Here is a 24365-nt window from a genome sequence, read left to right as displayed (position 1 = left end):
GGGCCCTCTTTTTATTTCATCCAGGGAGACTGGAAAAACAGCTACCTCTGGCCGCTTTGGTCTGAACTTTTTACCTCAAGAGGTTTTTAGGTTTATTAAGCAGCTGGAGTTCAGAACAGTCCAGAGAAGGCACTGTACCCTCTTCCCCAACGATTCCCATACCCCAGTTTCTTGCTTCCTCCCTTATTCCCTGCCCATCAGCCTTGAGACAGCTGAGGCCTTGCTTTGGATGCTCACTTCCTCCAGGTCCTTGGTTTCTGATCATTTCTCCCAGGGCTGTTTCTGCCTGCTAAACCAAACACTGAAGATTTTATCTCTGCTTTTTATCCAGGACTTTTTATTATTACAAAGCAAGAAGGACTTTTAAGAAATAACTAGTCCTTTATGTTATCAATCATGAAATTTCCCACCACTTGTGGACCGGACCCATGTCACCTCCTCTAGAGGTCCTGCACTCTTTCAGTGTGCAGCCTGGCTGATATCTTTATGTGCTCCATTGCCCAGGAGTATTGAAGATCCACAGTAACAAAGCACAAGAGAGGCTTTTGAGAGAACTGAAAAAATTAGCAACTGTGATATTCCTAGGCCTAATGGGTTTCGCCAACATCTTCTGAAAGAAAATGCTCCCTCTATGAATATACAAACATTTAGCCCATACTGCATCTAGTTAACTTTTTTCAAACAATTTACACAAATCAAAAATAAAGCTAAATTTCAACCTTATTATTTAGTAAATATTTACAATGTCTGCTGCCTATGCACAAACGTAATTAAAAGCCTAACAGGAGGATTCCAAGATGGCGGCTAGAGGGAGGAAGCAGAAAGCGAGCCTCCTATACTGAAATCTTGGAGAGACGCTGCAGACACACTTTGCAGGCATAATCACTGAGAAGAGGCATAACTTTGACCCCTCCACACCTCCAACTGGAGCAGAGAATCTCCACTTCACGTTAAATGGAGAAACCAGGAGGGCCCCCAGGCCGCCAGTCACCAGCGCCAAGACGGCTTGGGAAGACGCGGACCAGGTGAGCTTTGCAGTACCGCGGTACTCCCACAGACAAGCCTGGGCCAGAGCAGCACAGCCCCCTGGACAGACCAACCTCCACCCGGGGAAAAAAAGAGAAACTCAGTAATAAGCAATAAGAGTAATAAAGACATGTGGGAAAGAGGGTGGGACACACTGAGTGCCAAAGATTGGGGGAAGGGAATCCTTCCCGGAACTGTAAATAAACAAGCCAGCCTGGCCAGAGAGCCTCTGGAGGGAGCGGGGGTGCACGCCCAGCAACCAGTAGTGGGAAAGCTTGTGAGAGTGGCGGAGGGAGGAAAACTCCACAGGAGAGGAGGGAAGACCCACTTCCCATGTGAACTGTAAACAAACATGGCGGCTGGCAGAAGCAGCAGCACCGCCCAGTAATCAGGAGCAGGAAAGCTTGTGAAAGTGGCAGTAGGAGGAAAACTGCATAGGAGAGGGGGGAAGACCCACCTCCCACGTGAACTGTAAATAAACACGCAGGCCTGACAACGCGGGTGCAGTGTCACCTTTCCTGGTGTGCTTGGAAAGGGGAAAGCTTGTAGCAGAGGCTCACACACAGGAGAAATCTGATTAAACAAAGCCTGCAGGGCCAGGTGAGTGCTAAGCTCACCCCTGACATCTGCATAAATAACGCCTCCAGCAACAGCAGGCTGACAACAGCAGGCAAGCAAGCCACACTTACAGATACCATTCTCAGAACTGTCTCCAGACTCTTTTTTTTTCTTTGTCTCCCTACCTTTGATGAGAGAACAACCGAATTACACCTGCAAGCTGAAAAACTTACTGAAACTGTATTGCATTTGAACTTGGGACACTTGGTGGGGTTTTTCTGGTGCGTGTGTGTGTAGTTTTGTTCTTCTTTATGCGTCCCCTTTGATGAGACAACTACTGAACAACATCTGAGGCACCATCTCCAGGATTGGAGACTGAGACGGACACCCAAATTATGAAGACTGAAACTTCATTGCATTTGAACTTGGAGGTTTTTTGGCTTTTTGATATTTTTTAAATTTTCTATTTTCTCATTTTATTTTAGTAAATTTTTATATATATATTTTTCTTTCATTTACTTATTTTTTACTTTTATTCTTATCATTTTTTTTTATTTTTGATTTTCAATCCTCTCTCTGTCTCTCTAATGTCTGTTCAGCTTACTGTCGGTTAGTACACTAAAGCTCCCTGTTTATACCTTTGAAATCTTCTTGTCTGATACCTGTTCTGTTTTCTCCTTCCAGTCTGTGTATTTGTTTTTCCCATTTCTTTAACTTCTTGCTTTCCATCTCAGCACACCCTTCCATTCTAAATATTACCACTGTTATTATTACAAGCTAGAAAACACTTAATTGCACACAGTACAGGGACAGTAACAACACCAGAGACAATGACAGGAAGACAGAAAAAACAGGGAACCAGTTTCCCCACAGCAAAAAATTAGTACAGGAACCAGAGGGGAATGAAGAAAACAGGTACTAAGATCCAGACTCCAACAAAATGAAGATAAACTATGCCAAAGCACCCAATGAAGCCCACAAGAATAATTTAAAAGAAGACATACTACAGGTACTCAATGAGAATTTTATAGAGATGATACTGGATAGGGTCAACCAAAATGTACAGGAGACACTCAAGAAATTCCAAGACAGCAAAAATAGAGAATTTGAAAAAGCAAAAGAAGAAATAAAGGAAACCATAGAAGCACTGTATAAACACCAAAGTGAAAGAGAGAACATGATGAATAAACAGATAAATGAACTCAGGACAAAAATAGACATTAAAGAGGAAACCAGCCAGGATATGGAAAACCTCAGAAAAAAGAACGAAACAGAACTGCAAAACACAACGGAAGGCCAATCCAGCAGAATAGAACAAAGAGAAGACAGAATCTCAGAACTTGAAGATGAAAGGGTAATTAAAAGAAAACCGAAGAACTATTAATTAAACAACTCAAGACCTGTGAAAAGAAAATGCAAGAACTCACCGACTCCATCAAAAGACCAAACTTGAGAATCATGGGCATTGAAGAAGGAGAAGAGGTGCAAGGGAACGGGATGCGTAATCTATTCAACAAAATAATAATGGAAAATTTCCCAAATCTAGAGAAAGATATACCCATACAGATGCAAGAGGCCTCCAGGACACCAAACAGACCAGATCAAAATAGAACTACCCCACGACATATCATCATTAAAACAACAAGTTCAAAAACTAAGGAAAGAATATTGAATGCTGTAAGAGAGGAAAAACAAGCAACATATAAAGGTAAACCCATCAAAATCACAGCAGACTTCTCAACAGAAACATTAAAAGCAAGAAGAGCATGGGGTGAGATCTTCCGGGCACTGAATGAAAATAACTTCAACCCCAGGATACTCTACCCAGCAAAACTATCATTCAAAATAGATGGAGCAATAAAACTCTTCCATGATAAGCAGAAACTAAAACAATATGTGACCACAAAGCCACCACTACCAAGGATTCTTCAAGGGATTCTGCACACAGAAAGTGAAACCCAACTTAACCATGAAAAGTCAGGCAGCACCAAACCACAGGAACAGAAAAAGCAAGACAGTAGAGAGTAACCTCAACTTAGCTACACACAATCAAACCTTCAAACAACTAAGACAACTAAGTGACAGGAATCACCACATACCTATCAATACTAACGCTTAATATTAACGGACTTAATTCACCCAACAAAAGGCACCGCTTGATGAAATGGATTAAAAAGGAAGATCCAACAATTTGTTGCTTACAGGAGACCCATCTCACCAACAGAAAAAGCATAGGCTAAGGATGAAAGGCTGGAAGAAGATTTACCAAGCCAATGGTAAATGACTATAGAAAGTGGATAGATCTCGCATGCTCATGGATTGGTAGTATCAACATAGTAAAAATGTCGATACTCCCTAAAGTAATCTACATGTTTAATGCAATTCCCATCAAAATTCCAATGACATTCATTAAAGACATCAAAAAATTTACCGTGAAATTTATATGGAAACACAGGAAGCCACGAATAGCCAAGGCAATACTCAGTCAAAAGAACAAGGCAGGAGGTATCACAATACCTGACTTCAAACTATATTACAAAGCAGTAGCAATAAAAACAGCATGGTACTGGCACAAAAACAGACATGAAGACCAGTGGAACAGAATATAGGACCCAGATTTGAACCCGCAAAACTATAACCAACTTGTCTTTGACAAAGGAGCTAAAAATATACGATGGAGAAATAGCAGCCTCTTCAACAAAAACTGCTGGGAAAACTGGTTAACAGTCTGCATAAAACTGAAACTAGGTCCATGTATATCACCCTGTACCAAGATTAACTCAAAATGGATCAAGGATCTTAATATCAGACCACAAACTCTAAAGTTGATACAGGAAAGAGTAGGAAATATTCTGGAGTTAGTAGGTATAGGTAAGAACTTTCTCAATGAAACCCCAGCAGCACAGCAACTAAGAGATAGCATAGATAAATGGGACCTCATAAAACTAAAAAGCTTCTGTCCATCAAAAGAAATGGTCTCTAAACTGAAGAGAACACCCACAGAGTGGGAGAAAATATTTGCCAACTATACATCAGACAAAGGACTGATAACCAGAATATATAGGGAACTTAAAAAACTAAATTCTCCCAAAACTAATGAACCAATAAAGAAATGGGCAAGTGAACTAAACAGAACTTTCTCAAAAGAAGAAATTCAAATGGCCAAAAAACACATGAAAAAATGCTCACCATCTCTAGCAATAAAGGAAATGCAAATTAAAACCACGCTAACATTCCATCTCACCCCTGTTAGAATAGCCATCATCAACAACACCACCAACAACAGGTGTTGGCGAGGATGCGTTGAAAAAGGAACCCTCTTACACTGCTGGTGGGAAAGTAAATTAGTACAACCACTCTGGAAAAAAATTTGGAGGCTACTTAAAAAGCTAGACATTGATCTACCATTTGATCCAGCAATACCACTCTTGGGGATATACCCAAAAGACTGTGACACAGGTTACTCCAGAGGCACCTGCACACCCATGTTTATTGCAGCACTATTCACAATAGCCAAGTTATGGAAACAGCCAAGATGCCCCATCACTGACGAATGGATTAAGAAAATGTGGTATCTATACACAATGGAATTTTATGCAGCCATGAAGAAGAACGAAATGTTATCATTCGCTGGTAAATGGATGGAATTGGAGAACATCATTCTGAGTGAGGTTAGCCTGGCCCAAAAGACCAAAAATCATATGTTCTCCCTCATATGTGGACATTAGATCAAGGGCAAACACAACAAGGGGATTGGACTTTGAGCACATGATAAAAGCTTTAGCACACAATGGAGGGGTGAGGATAGGTAAGACACCTAAAAAATTAGCTAACATTTGTTGCCCTTAACGCAGAGAAACTAAAGCAGATACCTTAAAAGCAACTGAGGCCAATAGGAAAAGGGGACCAGGAACTAGAGAAAAGGTGAGATCAAAAGGAATTAACCTAGAAGGTAACACACACGCATAGGAAATTAATATGAGTCAACTCCCTGTATAGCTATCCTTATCTCAACCAGCAAAAACCCTTGTTCCTTCCTATTATGGCTTATACTCTCTCTACAACAAAATTAGAAATAAGGGCAAAATAGTTTCTGCTGGGTATTGAGGGGGTAGGGGGGAGAGGGAGGGGGCAGAGTGGGTGGTAAGGGAGGGGGTGGGGGTAGGGGGGAGAAATGACCCAAGCCTTGTATGCACATATGAATAAAAAAAAAAGAGCTAGTGAGAAGAAAAAAAAAAGAAAAATCTAACAAATTATTTGGGTATTATAATTTAAAATTCAGAATATGTCCTTAAAAAATACATCTAAAAAAAAGTCATTCACAATTTAGTACACTGGATTAAAAACTGTCAAGGTAGCCAGACATGGTGGTGCATGCCTACAATCCCAGCACTCATGAGGTTGAGGAAGAATGTCATGAGTTTGAGGCCAGCCTGGGCTACATAGTAAGACCTTGTCTCAAAGGCAAAAAAAAAAAAAACCCATCAAGATTATACAACTGTACCTCAAGTTCCTGTTTATCAAATATGGCCTTCACAGGAGATGGCTGGGTGGCTGAGGTCAGTAACTGCTGTAGAAGAATCATTGGGGGCTGTGGCCCTTCAGGAGACATGTCCCCAAGGTCAGGGGATACAGGTGCTCCATCATCTGAGTTTAAAAACAAAATATGTACATTCTATTTTCAACAGCAAACACCTCTTTATTATTATTTCTGCCTCAGGTGATAGACAAAATCTTCAAGACTCAGATAACAAATAAAAAACGTATTACAAAATTTTCCTCTCCCTGCTTTTTTGTCTCTGTCTTTCATCTGTTCATCTGTCTCTCAGAGCAAATAATAGCTACTTTGCAGATTTCTTCCACTGGCCCAGTTCCTAAACCTTTTTTGTTCTCTCACTGTTTTAGCAATCCATGCTATCAACATATCCCAAGTTGGTATTTCTAGTCCTGACTTCTGCTGAACCTTGTTCAGTTCACTAAGTGACATCAATTTCAAATGTGTCATGTAGTCAGAGTGATATCAGTTTGTCTATTTCAAGTGACTTTAGGTGAGGTCTTTAGGATTTTGTCTGCCATGGTCCCACTGATACCCATTGCCAAAGGTTCACTTCACACAATTCAGGGTACTTTTTTTTGTTGTTGTTGTTGGTTTTGTTTGATGACAACTTCATCTAACTGTCTAGACCAGGAGTTTGAAATATTTCTCTTAAAAGTAAATAGTTCAGGGTTACAGGCCACATGAGTTGGATCACAACTACTCAACTCTGCAGACAAAAGCATCCAAAAAGTGTAAATAAGTGGCTAGGCCTGTGTTCCATAAAACTGTATTCACACAGTACTTGGGAGGCAGAAATAGAAGGAATGCAAGTTTAAGACTACCTGGGCTACATATTAAGACCCTACCTCAACAAAATAAACCTTTATTTACAAAAGCAGGTGCTCCATTTGTTTGGTAATCCCTGCTATAATCAGCTCCACCTGGAGCCAGTATTCTGCCCGAAGCGTGGACAATGACCTGACTCAACTCATGGGCAACTACAGAACAGTCAACCCAATACTCAACTCCAGTTTACCATACTCTACTCAGGTGAAGTGTTTTCAAGGTTCCTTAACATCTGTGGTTCTCAATGAATCTGTACTTTTGATAATTTCTCTCATACACAGCAGGTTTAAAGGTAATTTCATAATATCCTTTCCTCTTAAGATTCAGAAATAAGCAAGCCCAAACATTTCATATTCCACTGACCTTTCAAACACACTCCTCACTGTTCTCTCCATAACTCGAACTTGAAACATCACCATCCTTGACTTTTTGCTATTTTCCCTCAAAATTACCATCTAAAAGACTGCACCATCAGTGTCTACTGGAACTTTCTTTTCACTATGCATGCCTTTGTCTAGAAGGCAGCATCTTATCACTTGACAGAAGGATAATTCTCTTTCCCTATTTCCTAATTCAAATACTCCTATACCTTATTAGTAGATTAACCACTCCAAGTATCCATCCTGGTTATGCAGTCTCCCAACGCAGTTTTCAAGTCAACATTAAGCTTTATCCTGATATTCCAGGCACTCTAACAGGACTTCAGCCAACCTCACCAGTTTTAGCCTAGGAATTCATCCATAAACCCTGAGCTGCAAGTAAGACTTGCATTTATGCAAGTCTCTTTTAGAGACTTAATCCCTTCAATTATGCTCCTTCTGTTCTCCACCATCACAGAAATTCCTGTCATCTATCTGGACACCCTCAAAAGGCCTACTGCCCTCACAGCACACCAACGTTGGACAAAGCCATCTACATTCATTTTCCTTCCCCAATCCAACCCTAGACAGTAATAATCATAAGCAAGTACTGTTTCTCCTTAAAACTTAACACAAGGACTTTTATGAACTGCTTGTTTGCATTCTTCACCTATTTTTCTACTGGAGTATCTGCCTTTCTTACAAATCTATAAGACATTTCTTGTTTATTTTTTTCCCTTGACAGTACTGGGGCTTGAATTCATGGCCTTGCACTTATTAGGCAGGCACTCTACCCCTTGAGCCACACCCCACCCCAAGACATTTCTTTAAAAAGAAGATACCTGTATGAATAGTTCCAGTCTCCTGAACAGCTGGCTGAGACAAGATCTGCCTCAGTTTATCTTGGTGGGAAAGAAGTGCCCGCCCTGCTTTCAATATGTACAGTTTTAACTGCTGGCTCCGCAGCAGATCCAAATCTACTTGTCCTATGGAACAAAAGAACGCAATGAGAACCATTCACCCTGTTCAGTGTCTCCTCTTTACCAGTCACACCACCTCTACAACAGGGAGACAGACAATGCCCTGCCTTTAAGGACTGGACTAACCATACACTAATATTGTCAATAGTGAAGGGCTGGTAAAATCCTCTGATTTCGACCACATCTTCTCCTTACTTGCTCTCCAAGAACGTACTTCAATGGGCTGGAGTGAAGATTAGAACCACATTAACTTTATTGGCATCACCAAATGTTTCCCAAATATCTGAAATTTCAATAAGATGACTGGGTGACCAATAAAATAATTTCACATGTTCTTGCAAGATTCCTCTAAGGAAGTTTTGTCAAATGTCACTAGTTCTTAACTGGTGAAGATATGGCCGTACTTTCAGAATCTTCTCTAATCCAGGGATGTGCAGCCACACCACAGGCCGGCTGAGCCCAGAATAAGGAAGTGACCATGATGATGCAGGCCTGTGAGGCATGGCAGCTTGTGTTCCCAAGAAGGAAATGGCATAGGCCTCAAGGCAGCACAGTGAGCATGGGGTGAAGGGATGAGACAGCACGGGTGTCCATGTGCACTGAGCTTGACAGCTAGAAGACAGGTTTGTTCATTATGACTGGAAGTGGTGGCTACTGGGAGAAGGTGGAATGAATTTTGGACATGCTGTGAGTTACATGCATGTGTACTAGAGACCCAGAGCTGAAGGTGGTTATTATCGTAAGTGCTGGAGCAGCAACAACAGATACAGGTAAGAAACAGGGGAAAAACTCATGAGTGGACAGAATCAGCCAGAAGTTATGGGTCAAACAAAAGGACTTCAAGGGTATAAAGAATAAGCTGGGAAACAAACTTCCTAAGAATATTCAAGAGGCAAGGAAAGGATTTTCCTTTCTAGACATATCATTATATTTATACAATAACTGCAATCTTTACAAGAACAGAGACAAAACAAGGCAGATCCAAATAAAAAGCAGCCTAGAGCTGGCACTGAAGAGTCTATGAGTAAAGTCCCAAAAAGGGGATTAGGCCATAAAACCACAGGCTGGAGGGTTATTGGGGAGGAAGAAAACAGAGACTTCTCTTCTAGAAGTTTGCTCAGAATAGAGAAGGGGATGAGTGCTAGACCTCTTCAGATGTGATTCCAAATATGAGGCCAAAATCTGACTCAAAAATACTCTCACCACCACACACAAGGCTACATTCTAAATGGGAACTCAACAATAGGAGTTCACACTGAAAGAAGGACAAACTGCCCAAACAACACTAGTTCAGACTTATAGCTGTTTCACCAAGAAATAAGACATACTGACCTGCAAAGGCCTGTTTAGGTGATTTCTTTATTTTGTGCTTTTCCAATTTACTTCCAGCAAGGTTCACCAACTGAGCCCAGACAGACAGCATGGGCTCTGTGAAAGGCAGGTTGGTCACACTGAAGGCCACAGCAGGTATCTGAAGAGAGAGCAAAGAAACCTTCAAAGAGGGCCAATGAGATTAAGAAATGAAACAGTATGAAAGTTTTTACAACCATCAGTTTTAAAAGTCATTTCACACCTGAGAATAATTTTAAAAGATGACATTAAAGGTAAGATAAAGATTTACATGTAGCTAGAGATATAGCTCAGAGGCAGAGTGGCTGCCTATCATGCACAACACCCCAGGTTTGATCCTCAGCACTACAAAAACCAAACAAAAAAACCCATGACTTACATGTACAATAGACATAACCTATTTCAACTTTTTCTTTAATGGCTCATCAATAATAATTGTATTGGGGTGTTGGTTATTATCCTTTTAGACATTTTTCTATACATTTCATATTTTCTACAACATGTGTATCTCATAATTATCATAAACTATTTTATAGAAAGATATAGTCAAATTGTACTTGTGTTACATCAAAATAATGTGAATCACACACCTACTCTATCATTCCTAACTCATAGATTTATGATATCAGTAGTTGCTTCCTAAGTCATGTCACTACACACAACTAGCAAGCATTTCCTACGTGAAGAAAGATTATTTCTTAAAAAATCATTTTTAGGTTTTTCAGATGACTTATAAACAATGACCTTTATAAATTCATATTTTAAAATAATTTGAACTACCTTACAGGTTGTTGATGCCATTTCACATCTTTAAGGCTAAAAGATGACAGACACGTGAAACACTGCTATGTACTGTCTGTGAAAAAGGAGGGCAGACTCTTAACAGTAGGAAAGGGAAGTGGTTTGCCTTAGTCACATGGCTTCCTAGAAGGCAAATATAAAGTACACCTTCTTTCAAGCTCTAATATCAAACCTTATTACTCAGTAACTGAGCAAACGTTCACCTACTGGTTTCAGCTGATTCAATGGGCAAACACGGCATGTCCGCATTTCAGTGAACTGTACAGTGATTCTGCCCTTCGGGGTGATGCGAGTCACTGTGCCCTCTCCAAATTCATCGTGCATGACCTGGCCCCCCAGGCGTAGACGACCATCGATCCCACCAATCACAGCCAGGACTGCCATGAGGCCCCCCACTTCAGGGTTCTCAGAGTCAGGGAAGTAGTCCTCTAACAGAACCTAGCGCAGATGGCAGACAGCAAGGTTGACAAAGAAAGACCACAGGACTGCCTAATCTTAAAACTTTACAGTTAAACTGAATTTATTTACTTAGTTAGTTTAGTTTTGTTTTGTTTTGTTTAATTTTTTTTTTAGGTGGTAGGGTTGTACTATGCTGCCCAGGACAACCTAGACTCCAGGGCTTAAATGACCCTCCTACTTTAGCCTCCCAAGCAGCTGGGATTGCAGGCATGCACCATCACATCCAGCTTCTGAATTAATTTTTATATTAATTTCTTCAATAATTATTTCCATTAAAATATTCTTAAATATATATTAAACCAAAAATACATAGTGATTAAAAAGATAATTTAAAGCTTAATGTTTCACAAAAAAACCTACACTCATTTAAAGACACTGAACCTACCCTTTCTGATGGCTTCCCCACACAGCTATGAGTGACAGAGTGGAGCTGGGAGTTGATGTACTTGTTGATAAGGCCATTCCACTGAGTCAGGGAATGCAGCGTGCGGAGCAGTGCCACCACCTCTTCAGCCAGTGTACTACTGTGAGTGGCAGTGAGAGAGGCCTGTGGGCGGGCTCTGCGTCTCCTCAGCGTGGATTCTGAGGAAGAAGCAGAGAAAAAAGCTGCACTGCACAGTGCTCACTGACAAGGGATCATAAGTAAGGGGATCACTGCCCACCTCTGAGTAATGGCACATCAGAAGAACACGTAGTGAGCAAACTGCCCAAGAAGCCAAACAGCTTTTCCACAAGGCACTTCATGTCCCTCGCCCTTTCTGTCTTGTCCCATGATGGAAGAACTGCTTGCAGTAAGTGCACAGCTAAGATCTGATCAAAGACAATTTAAAATGAGAAGCTTTATATAGAGTAGATGTAGGAGGGCCTGTGCATATAGATGAATGAAAGGGACTAAAATAAACAAAAAACCCAAAAATAAAATAAAATGAGAAGCTTTAAAGAAATTCATGGGGGCAGGGGGGAGAAATGAACCAAGCCTTGTATGCACATATGAATAATAAAAGAAAAATGAAAAAAAAAAAAAAAAAAAAAAAAAAGAAATTCATATCCACCAGATTAAGGGTTTAAAGATTATTATATCTCTTTACTTTTGTCCCAATAATGCAATTAATCATGTGAAACTTTGATATTCACTACTAATCAAATTGGCTAATTGTAAGGATTATCAGGGATTAAAAAATAAGCTACAGGATAAATGTGTGTATTTGTTTAAGTAAAAAGTAATTCTTTTTAACCTCATTCTTCTTAAAACAATTACACTACAATTCCAATGAGGCAGATAATAGCAGTTGTAGGACTTAATCACTTAACAGAAAGGGAAGTAAGCTGACTTAGCAACTTACAGACAATTGCAAATAATCAAGATCCTCAGCCATCTGTCTCCAGGAAATCTATTTTGCATTACTTCTGCTGTTTTATACACTCATTGCTGAATAAAAGCACCTGGTTTTGAGGTGGGGAGCATTGGTATATGGGTGCCAGTTAGCAGAATGAGTTTTGCCCAGTAGCACATTACCTGCCTCTGCAGCGAGGCTGCAGTGAAGGGTGCATGTCCTTCCACAACCTTCATGAGCAGGGTGATCCACCTTGGAGAGCTGAGGGCACCACAAGCTTGTGGAGTGAGTGCGATGCTCCGCACAAAGCCTAGTGTGCACCAGCTCCGGTGCTGCTCCCTGCGTACCAGCCTGTCTGGAGAAGCTGCAGGAGGGAAGACAAATGTGCTTGCACCCAATCTCTAGAAATAAAATCATGACCACAACCCTTACATTTAATTAATCTACTATTTTATTTTGACAATAAAGTGCAGTTCAAATTCACTCATATGCACTCTCACATACATTTACCCTCATTCCCATGCACGCACAAATAACTCACACATGTACCCACATAATATCTCAGACATACTCATAAAGACTTATTCACACCATTACTCATGAACATTCACTTATACTTGAATGTACATACTCATGTGCACAAACTCATTTTCCCACTCGTTAACTTACATCATACATCAGTCTCCTCCCACTTAGTGACACTCTAAATGCTGACCTTTACTGTCACGTACTTTCACTAGTGCACTCACACAGATCATACATGCTCACTGACACACACATGCACACAAACACCTTTACTCACAGTCTATCACATACACTCCTGCTCATGCTTCTCACCAATACACACATTCCCACACATTCATGTTCCATCATACATGCTCAATGCTCATACTCAGTCTTGCATTCACACTCACTAACACTCATATGCACTCACAACCACTACTGTACATGCAAATGTACTTCACACATGCTCTCATTCCAACTATTCTCACACACATATATTCAACCAACAACATGCTCATATTCACACTTCACTACTGTAAGTCACTTGCCTCATCAATATGCTCTCATGGACATATGCATCCACTCACTCACATATATGCACTCACACATACACCCACACAACCACATTGACACACTCAGAGACACACCTTCGTACTTCCAACACAAACTCTCACCCGACTCACCCACCAATCACTAACACATTCTCTCATACTCATACCAACATACTGACATTTCAGCACATATCACACTGACACAAGATGTTCTCAATCATGTATGTGCTCTGAAACACACTTACACATACACACACATGATCACATTCAGTCATATATACCCACAAGCACTCACACACACACATTCTCAGACCACAAACACATATGCACCCCACCTCCTCAACTCGTATTTTTCATACATACTCATTCAATGGATTAAACTATATACCCTGTCAAAAATCACTCAGAACCTCAGAGTATGATTTTATTTGGAAATAAGGTTCTACAGATGCTACTGAGGACACAGATAACACTGTTCTGGACCAGGGTGATCCCAAAATCCAATAAAAAGTTTTCATGAGAAAAGGGCTTAAAGAGACACAGAGCAAGAGGGGGCTATATGAACACAGAGACTTCACTGGAGTAATACAGCCATAAGGAAAGAAAGCCCAGAGTCACCAGAAGCCAGCTAAGGAGAGAGAGGATTCCCCTGTGTAAGGAACACAGACCTGCTGACAACTTAATTTGAGATTTCTAGTCTCCATAACTATGAGAGAATAAATTTATTATTGTAAGTCAATGGCATAGGTTGAGAAGTACTCCTCCCACCCCCATTCATATGTTGAAGCAATAATCGTAAGTATCTCAGAAAGTGACCTTGTTTGATGTAATTAGCGTGGATAAGGTCAACTGGTGTCAATATGGCTCACTCCTGTAATCCTAGCTACTTGGGAGGCAGAAATTGGGAGGATCATGGTTCAAGAATAGCCCAGGCAAGAGTTATTGAGATTCCATCTCAATCAATAACAAGCAGATTGTGGTGGGGCCCAGCTGCCATTACAGCTATGAGAGAAGCATAAACAGCTGTAATGCCCAGGCCTGCTGGGCATAAAAGTGAAACCCTATTCAAAAAATAACTAAAAAAAAAAAAAAAAGTACTGGTGGCATGGCTCAAAAGTGGTAGAGTGCCTGCCTACCAAGTGCAAGACCTGAAGTTCAAACCCCACTGTCAAAAAGAAGAAGAGAAAAAAAAAGTAAATTTAGAACACAGACACCTATGAACATGAAGGCAGATATTAGCATGATGCATCTACAAACCAAGGAATGCCAAAGATCACCAGCTAATCACCCAACACTGGGGAAGAGTCCTGGAAAAGGTTCACCACCTCCCACGGCCCTCAGAAAGAACCAGTCCTGCCAAGATTTTCTGTTATTTATGCCACTCAGTTTATAGTGCTTTGTTACAGCAGCCATAGGAACCTAATACACATACTCACACTCATGTGTACTTACAACCTTACATCCACTTTTGCTCACATTAACACAAACATAACATATTGTGTGTGTGTGTGTGTGTGTCACACACACACACACACACACACACACACACTCTGACTCTCTGGGACCATGATTATTCATTTCATACATGTCTTGTCCGTCGTTCCACTTTCCACTAACATTCGCAGCAGTCCACACAGAGTCTTGGTGGCCTCACTCTGCATGACTTCAGCATGAACTCCAACAGAGAGACACAAAGTTTGCAATAAGTTTATAGTGCTGGTCATCATCACTGCTGTGGGGTGAATGTTCCTTTCAATTTGTTCAGCTTCTGAAAAAGATGTCTGAAATAAGAAACTATACTCCCAAATAAAATTGAAAAATGGCCTGCATGTAATTTAATGGACTTAAAAATCATTCGTTTTTTTTATTTTTAGAGGCTAATTTTTAAAAGCAGTTTTAGATTCACAGCAAGGTTAAGAGGAAGGTAGAGACTTCACATTCTTCTTTTTCACTTTGGAAACAGAAGCAATCTTTTCAAGAAAAGATGAAACTGAGTATTATACTACTTTACCCTGATCATGTCCTTCCTTCCTTTTTTTTTTCGTTTTTCTTTTTAAAAGAGACAGTAACTTGCTATGTTGTTCAGGCTAGCCAGAATTCCTAAGCTCAACTTATCCTTTTGCCTCAGACTACTGAGGAACTGAGGAGTCGGGGCACCTGGCTGCTCTGATCATTTATGTCCCCACCTTTCTCAAAGGAAAAAAGAGAGATAGAAAGACTTTTAAGTAACATTTAAAAAATAAACAAAAAGTGGGTGGTAAGGGAGGGGGTGGGGGCAGGGGGGAGAAATGACCCAAGCCTTGTATGCACATATGAATAATAAAAAAATAAATAAACAAAAAATCCCCAGTACATAATTCAGTACAAGGCTTGACTTCTATAGAAAGACAACTTATCAAATGTCAAGCTAGCTCTAACCTGGATGAGGGCCAAGTGCCTACATGTGAGGCAAGGAAACTAGTCATTTTTAATGTTCAGCCTGACTAGCTGCAGGACAACAATCCCATCTTTCTGTCACATGGCCACTCCTGCCCTGGCTCAAACTGCTGAATGAGGAATGCTCCCAGCCAGAGAACCGGCCTATTTCCCCTGGTGAGTGGGTAGAGGAAAGGACCACCCCTGATCTGGAGACGGGTCATATGCACAGAAAAGACAGGAGAACCCAGCACTGGGGAAATGTGTGTCACTCCGAACAGTCCTCCACAGCATTCATCAGGACCTGACCCCACGTGCTCTAGGACCATTCTGTGCTCTCCTGGAGAGCCTCTCTTCCTCTTCACACCACCTGCTCTCTTCTGAGTACAGCACACCCTTTCAGATCTCATATGCTCAATTTTTGAAGCCTGATGGCACTGAACATACAGCTGACATCAAATCCCAAGAGGCAACTCTCTGACTTCTCAGATGGTCTCATCAAAGCCAGCCATGTGATGCTTCATTCACATCTCCCAGGGTCTTCTGCTTACACCAAGAAATGTCCTCCCACAACCTTGGATTTCCTTAGAGAGGATCAAACTTTCTGAGTTCACTCCCAAATCCTCTGCTTTCTTTGAAACAATAAAGTACTAACTAATTCCACATTATGTAGAGCATTCTGAGTCAAGAACTTGAGAGGACAGTAAAAGGAGGCAGCATATGGATCCATGCTCTGCAGAGCTCAAAGCTGGTAGAAGAGGCAAAGGACCCCAGGCAGCACAAGGCAACCCAAAATCTACCACACCACAACTTGCTTGCTCAGTTGCAACTACATAGACCCATCAGAACTAGGCTTTAACTTGTATTTCCATCCTACTCTGAAAAGGAGGACAAGAAAGGTTGAGGAGTAAATGCACAGGGTCAGTTTGGCTGGTTTCTGTTTCCCAGAGCCACTTTGTGCACCTCCATCAGAATTCCTGGGAACATGTTTACACCATAGGCACAGAGGACAAATCTAAACATAGAGCAGTATCTTCAGACTTATTCTAACCACTGTCTTATCTTTCTAGAGGAAAATGACAGCCAGCCAACACCTGAACAAGTTGCCAGGCTGCCTTGGACTAATTGTCTTCACACGTCACCCACCAGAGTCGTCCTCTGTGTCTGAGTCCTCTGCAGAGGGCTGTGCAGAGACCGGCAGCTCCGCCAACTTGAGATCATACTTTCCTTCTTTCCCCATCCTGTATGAGTTGGTGCTGCCTGTGTCCCACTGGACCCTGATCCACCCATCCTCTCCCAGCTCACCAATCACACGACCTAGGCCTGGGGGAGGCCCATCCTGCAAAAGCCAAAATGAAGACAAGTTAAAAGGGTGCATGCCCTGCCCTGGACCCTCCATGGTATCTGCAGCAGAGATCATGTCTCCCTTGGCCCACCCTTCCTTTGACAGTGGCTCTCTCAGTATACAACCTTAGTGTATCAGACTGTTCCCAAACTTACTTTTAAAATGTGCAACTCCTACCACTATAATTAAATGCCATCAATTAACATGCTCATGCTCATTACCAGAAAAATAAGGGAGGGAAGTATCCTCTCAATTAGGGCCCTCTCTAAGCCAATGCAGAAACAGGCTCTTCATGAATCCCACCTGCACAGGGCTTCCTAAGAGCAGAAACCTAATACATCCCTCAGCACCTCCACATTCCCTCTCTTCTTCTGTTTCTCCCTGGGCCCCAGAGAGATGCACAATCAAACATGTCTGAGGGAAAAAGCTGTTTATACAATGCTGCCACCTGTCCTCAGACATTTTCATTACTAAGATGACTGTTCCCCTGCTTAACAGTGCAGCTGAGAAAACCTAGACATAACCATGGGAAGGTAAAATTACATCACTAAGGCTATGGTAAGTGACCCCTATCTGGTGTCACCTAACAGAGATTAGGAAATGATGTGCTATAAGGGGAAAAAGAGAGGTGATAACTCACCCAGCTGGCACACCCACAATTACTGGATGTGGGGTACTTCACAGGCATATGACTATCAGCTCTCAGAGGCAGCATTTTGGCTTCCTGCCTCAGAGCTGCCACAATACTAGCATTCAAAATCAGAATGAGCTTTTTTAGAGTAGCACATCAAGTGACATGCCAGGGAAATTTCTAAAAATAACTACCACTCCTCCTAGACTTCATTCTTATCAAGGTGCCCCTACATAGGTTGCTGTTACCTGCTTGTCTTGCCATTATTTAGTAGCTTAGGAATCAAGAATTAAGTCATCTACAAATTGTGCATGTTCTGAGTTACTGTAGTTAACAATTCCAATTTCCACTCATATTAAGTCAGGATGTGCAGAAGGTGACCAGTATGCAGCCAATATGTTAAATCAAATCTCTAAGTACCTGATCCCCCCATTTCCAATCTACACCTCTCATGACCCTGGTTCCAATCTTCATCATGGCAGCCAGTTCTGGCCCTGAAACAGGGAGCTGCACAGGAGCTGTTTCCTTCCTTGTTTCTTCCAAAACTGTAGCAGAGGCCCCTCGGGCAGAAGCATTCGTATCTTCCTCAACACTGTCACAACTGGGACCTGTCAAAGCATTGAAAACAACAACTGAGTCAACAGGGATCTACAATTTCATATTTTTCACACACACACACACACACACACACACACACACACACACACACACAAGTGGACTTGGTGGTGCTTGCCTATAATCCCAACATTCAGGAGATTGAGATAGGAGGATCACAAGTTTGAGGTCCATCTGGGCCACAAGTGAGACCAATACTCAAAAGCCAAGCAAACAAACAAACAAGAAAAACTCCACATGTGTGCAAAAATCAGTAAGCACTGACAAAGACTGTAAGTTTAAAAAAACCATACTGAGTTTTTAAATCAATTAATACAATACATATAACAGAAAGATTATAATTTGATCTAAGATAAAAAAGGTAAAGGGGAAGACAAAATACATAAATATGTTCAGAAGATATAAAAAATATGAAAATGCACGTAAAAATTATTTATCTTACTTCTAGGAATTACACCCCACCCGCTCAAGATGATTAAGTTAGACAGATACTCATGGGCTGGAGGCTTGGCTCAAATAAGAGTGCCTGCCTAGCAAGTTCAAAGCCCTGAGTTCAAACCCTGAATTTACTATTAGGGGCTTGAATAAATTTGCAAAAAGAAAAAAGGAGAATTTTTGAAAGACAATTTATATTTTGTGTTTACTGTATCTGTATGTACATACAAAGTTAATATAAAATGTATGCTTGCAATTTCTCAAATGATGGAGAGATCATCCTAACAAAAGAAAGTTACAAATATATATTTATGAGACACAATTCCCTTTCTTTTTGCAGCCAGTGGAGTAGATGGCATTTTAACTCATGACTGCCGTTAACAGAACAAGCCCCCAAGTCATTCTTTGCTATAATTTGTTATTTTTTAACCATAAATTAATGATTTGTACTATGACTTTTACCTATCGGAGTCTCTGTAAAAAAGGGACTTGTAACAAGACAGGCAGTATCTTTTTTCTTTTATTTTTTGTTGTTTTGTTTTGTTGTTGGTAGTTTTTGAGACAGGGTCTCTTTATCTAGTGCAGGCTGGCCTCTAACTACAATCCTCCTGCCAGAATCTCCCAAGTGGTGAGTTTATAGATGTGAACTACCATGCCTGGCTCATTTTTGTCATTTTTAAAAGCAATTCTTGTGGGCGCCAATGGCTCACACCTGTAATCCTAGCTAATCAGGAGGCAGAGATCAAAAGGATCATGTCTTGAAGCCAGCCCAGGCATGAAGTTCACGAGACCCTATCTCAAAAAAACCCATCACAAAAAGGGCTGGTGGAGTGGCTCAAAGTATAGGCCCTGAGTTCAAGCCCCAGTACTGCAAAAAAAACAAAACTAAAAGCAACCTTTAGTTGCTAATGAGAACTTAAGTAATAATACGCATGACACTTATCAGCTGATGGTGTTCCAGCCTGATGCATATTTCTAAATAGATCAATATGGACACTAAGATTTTAAAAAGTTTGTGAAAACCTAACATTTTCACTTGAACTTGGACCATAAATATTATAAACCAATTAGCTCTAACAGATACAAACCACTATTCCCAAAAGAACAGAATTTACATTATTCTCAAATATACATGGAATATTTTTCAAGATGTGCCATGTTAGTCCACAAAATAAGTCTTAAATTTAAATAAACTAAAATAATGAAAATTAACTTATCTGACCCAAACAAAATTAGAAAATAGTAACAGAGGTAAAACTGCAAAATTCATAATTATGCAGGAATTAAAAACACAAACAAGTAGTAGGGCAAGAAGAAATCTCAGGGATATTAGAAAATACATTAAGATGAATGATAACGCAACATCACAAACCTATATATTTCATCAAAAGCAGTGCTAAGAGGGACATTTATTCTTATAAAAGCATGCATTAAAAAAAAGATCTCAAACAGAATTTCTGAAGAAACTAGAAGAATAAAAACATAGTAAAAGCAAGGTTAGCCAAAGGAAAATATTAAGATTAGAGCATATATAGATGTGTGAAGGGTATCAAACATGTTCAAAGACCTCTACAATGAAATTATAAAGTGCTGAAGAAACAAACTGTAGAAGACGCTAAAAGATGGAAAGAACTCCCTCATTCATAGATCAGGAGAATAAATATAGTAAAAATGGCCATACTACCAAAGGCAATATACAATTCAGTGCAATGCCCATCAAAATTTCAATGCCATTCTTCACAGAAGTAGAAAAAACAATCCCAAAATTGGTGTGGAAACATAAAAGACTCCCAAATACCCAAAGCAATCCTAAGCAAAAAGAAAGGCAAGAGGTATCACAATAGCTGGAGGTATCAAACTACCTGTCTGCAAACTGTACTACAGAGCCATAGTAACAAAAACAGCATGATACTGGCAACAAAAAACCAATGGGATAGAACAGAAAATCCAGAAACAAGCCCAAGCAGGTACTTCTTGACAAAGGCACCAAAAATATATACTGGAGAAAAGATAGCCTCTTTAACAAGTAGTGCTTGGAAAATTGGATATCTATATTTAGAAGACTGAAACTGATCCCTCTCTCTCCCCTGTACAAAAATCAACTCAATATTGATCAAACACCTTAATGTAAGACCTGAAACTTTGAAACTACCAGAGGAAAACATAAGAGAAACACTTCGATACATATGTATACAGGACTCCAACTGCTCAGGAAATAATAACAAGAACTGGCAAATGGGATAATATCAAATTAAAAGGCTTTTGCACAGCAAAAGAAACAATCAACAGAATGAACAGACAGCCTAGAGAATGGGAGAAAGTCTTTGCCAGACATGCATCTGACAGGGCACTCATAATCAACAGTATATAAAGAACTCAAAAAAGCCCAAACACCAAACAAACAAATAATTCAATCAGTAAATGGGCAAATGAAATGAATAGACACTTTTCAAATGAAGAAGTACAAATCGTGAATAAGTTAGACTTTTTTTTTTTTTTGGTAGTACTGTGGTTTGAACTCACTAGCCAGGCACTCTTAACACTTGAGCCACTCCAGCAGTCCCAAATGGTCAATAAATAAATGAAAAAAAAGTTCAATATCTTTAGCCATCAGAGACTGGCAAATCAAAACCACATGGAGATTCTACCTCACCCCAGTCAGAATGGCTCACATCAAGCAACAACAAGATGCAGGGAAACAAAGGAACTCTGATCCGCTGGTAGTAGAAACCTAAGTCTAGTTACAATAGAAATCAGTATAAAGATTCCTTAAAAAATTAAAAATAGAACTCCCATATAATCCAGCCATAAAATTTCTGGGTATATACCCAAAAGAATCAAAATCAGCTTAATATATAGAGACCTATACACCTATATTTATCATGACACTAGTCACAATATCCAATTTATGTGCTCATAAACAAATAAATGGATTAAGAATATATACATAACAGTTTTACTCAGCCTTTAAGAAAATAAGATAATGTAAAATGTAAAATTACCAATCATTTAATGTAAAATGGGTGGAACTGGAGATAATCATTGTAACTGAAATAAGCCAGTCCCAAATGACAAGTATCACATATTTTCTCTTGTTTTTGGAAGGTAGGGCAAAACAAAACAACCAGGGTCACAAAAGTAAAAGGGGGACCAATAAGGAAGTGTAAGGAGAAAGAATAATAGAGAATGTAAATACGATCAAAGTACATTATATGCTTACATGTTATGATGAAAACCCTTAATATATACAATTTAATATACGTCCCTGCCAAAAAAAGAATATTTCACAGGACTCAAATCCAGTGCCAACATACCAATGAGCCTCAGTGTAGTCTGTGTGAGTGCTAGTGTGCCGGAGTTGAGCAGGAGGTCAAGATTGTTTGCACCATGCTGCAGAGTGAGAATGCTGAGCATCACCAGGAGAAAACGAGCTTGTGGGATGGTCCCCAGGCTTGGTCCCGAAGAGTTCTCATTGGTAATGGTTTGTAGGGGAACAGGCTGGATACCTAATAAGCATTGGCATGCACTTAAGTTTCTTGTTCATTTATATAATAATATACATGACACAGAAAGCACTGGAGTTTTGGTTTCTTATATACTTATGTTAGTAACTTTTATTTTTCAATGGATTTCCATACAGTATGAAGATATGGTTGCTGTTTTATTTTCCAATTGTCCTACCACCTGCATTCTACACACAGCTATGTCCATCTATCTTTAAGACTTAGCATGCTGCTCTCTAACCATCCCTGGGGCATACTTTCACTTCCAACTAACACTTATGTTTTACTTTTCTACCACAAAACCAATTCTAGCATTTCTCTATAGATGTTCCAACTACCCAGGAAATAAGTATTAATATAAGACACACAGACTTTAGAATGTATGATGTGATGATATTCATACAAATGTGAAACATGAAGGTTTTATATTGCAGTACTTCAAAATTGTGTTTTCTGCAAAATTTTGACAGTTCTGTTTAAAATCTGAGAAAGCTAGCATTACCTTAGATTATCAATCTAATATACAAAATTCCCAGAAGCAAAAACTAGCATTTGCAAGTTTCCACAAAATACAGTTAAAGTCAATGAAATAATAACACAACTTCAACTTTAATACAGACTTTTAATTAATGATTAAACTTAAAGGGTCTAGTTTTTTTAAAACTCACCAAGCTCTTTAAATTTAGCGTTGGCATCCATCAAAACATTTCGAATATTCTGAACTGCCCAAGAATACAGCTTGCCAAAAGTTACTTCCAGCAGCATTCGATTAAAAGGTGGGATCAAATCAACATCCTTTAAACAATCTGTTAGGGGTTCCCTTTCAAACAAAGAAAAAGAATTGTACTTACATCATTGCCAGGCTTTTAACATTAATAGAACAATATTGTGTTTCTACAGATTCCCATAATTAAGAAAAAGAAATTACAATGTTTTACCCTATATCAATTCCCTCAGGAATAAGTCTTTGCCATCCACAAAACATAGCATACTGTACAGATGGAAGTAAGAAATTTTTGGCTGCCAGTTTCAAAATTGTATCTATCCCTTCCAGGCGAACCTCTGCTCTCTCCAGCTGCAAAATATTAATATATACAATTCAATAATGTATATATTACTAAATACAGAGAAGCATGTTCTCATAAAATGTTACCTGTTTTAGTAAGCACTTTCTCATTTTTTCCACATCCACTGGCTCTTCCTTAAGGGCAAATTCAGCAATTGTACTAAGGAGTGCAGATTGCGGATAAAGACCCTGAACATTCTGCTTCAACCATTTGTATCTGTGAACACCTGTAACTGTACTCAACAGTGGCTGCCATTTATCCTAGCAAAGGAGAACAATTTGCACCATTAGTTTATCCTATTAACATATATTCTAAAACTGACTTAAATAAAAACAAAAAAAAATATTAATAGATTTAAACTGGCAAGTTTTTGTTTGTTTATTGGTGGTTGCTTTGTTTTATGGTGCAGGGGATAGAACACAGGGCCTTGTAGCACCAATTAGGCAAGCACTCTACCACTACGCTACACCCCCAGCTCAGATATTTTAAATTGAGTAATTAACATACAGTGTTTAATAAAAAAGAAAGAGCTGGGCATCAATTGGTTATGCCTATCATCCTATCTACTTTGAAGGCTGAGATTCAGAGGATCACAATAGGAAGCCAGCACAGGCACAATGTTAGCAAGACCCTATGTTAACCAGTACCTGGGTACAGTGGCACGCACCTGTCATCTCAAGCTACAGAGAGGCTTAGATAGGGAGGATTGCAATTCCAGGCCAGCCTGGGCAAAAATGTTTGCAAGACCCCATCTCAATGGATAAAAGCTGCGTGTGGCAACACACACCTGTCATCCAAGCAGTGATGGTGGAGAACATAAAATAAGAGGACAGTGGTTCAGGCCAGCCTAGGCAAAAAGCAAGACCGTATTGACTCAAGTGGTAGAGTGACTGCCTTGCAAGCACAAAGCCCTGAGGTCAAACCCCAGTCCTGCCAACAACAACAATCACAAAAAATTCATCCTTCACATTACCAGCCTCAAGGACCAATACAGTTTCTGGAACAAAAGATGCATTCAAGGAATAAATGATGAATAAATAATGATGAAA

General features: G+C 39.9%; 1 protein-coding gene across 5 annotated transcripts in view; it reads right to left on the bottom strand.

Moving 5' to 3' along the window:
• Positions 1–24365, bottom strand: part of Herc2 (HECT and RLD domain containing E3 ubiquitin protein ligase 2) — a 219812-nt gene that overhangs the window by 85359 nt on the left and 110088 nt on the right. For 4 of the 5 annotated variants that reach the window (XM_074061872.1, XM_074061877.1, XM_074061876.1 and 1 more), the window contains exons 32-45: positions 23403–23576; positions 23188–23324; positions 22918–23069; positions 22061–22252; positions 18117–18304; positions 16867–17059; positions 14891–15073; positions 12433–12614; positions 11579–11726; positions 11302–11498; positions 10665–10895; positions 9639–9777; positions 8169–8312; positions 6089–6231 (exon numbers count right to left, since the gene is read on the bottom strand). In XM_074061872.1, the coding sequence (XP_073917973.1) occupies positions 6089–6231; positions 8169–8312; positions 9639–9777; positions 10665–10895; positions 11302–11498; positions 11579–11726; positions 12433–12614; positions 14891–15073; positions 16867–17059; positions 18117–18304; positions 22061–22252; positions 22918–23069; positions 23188–23324; positions 23403–23576 (2403 nt within the window). The remainder of the gene's footprint in view (positions 1–6088; positions 6232–8168; positions 8313–9638; positions 9778–10664; positions 10896–11301; positions 11499–11578; positions 11727–12432; positions 12615–14890; positions 15074–16866; positions 17060–18116; positions 18305–22060; positions 22253–22917; positions 23070–23187; positions 23325–23402; positions 23577–24365) is intronic. The other variant, XM_074061875.1, reaches the window with a different exon arrangement.

The sequence above is a fragment of the Castor canadensis genome, chromosome 19, assembly GCF_047511655.1.
Source record: "Castor canadensis chromosome 19, mCasCan1.hap1v2, whole genome shotgun sequence".
Taxonomy (NCBI): domain Eukaryota; kingdom Metazoa; phylum Chordata; class Mammalia; order Rodentia; family Castoridae; genus Castor; species Castor canadensis.
The sequence above is the reverse complement of the archived record's forward strand: the minus strand, read 5'-3'. Positions and strand labels throughout refer to the sequence as shown.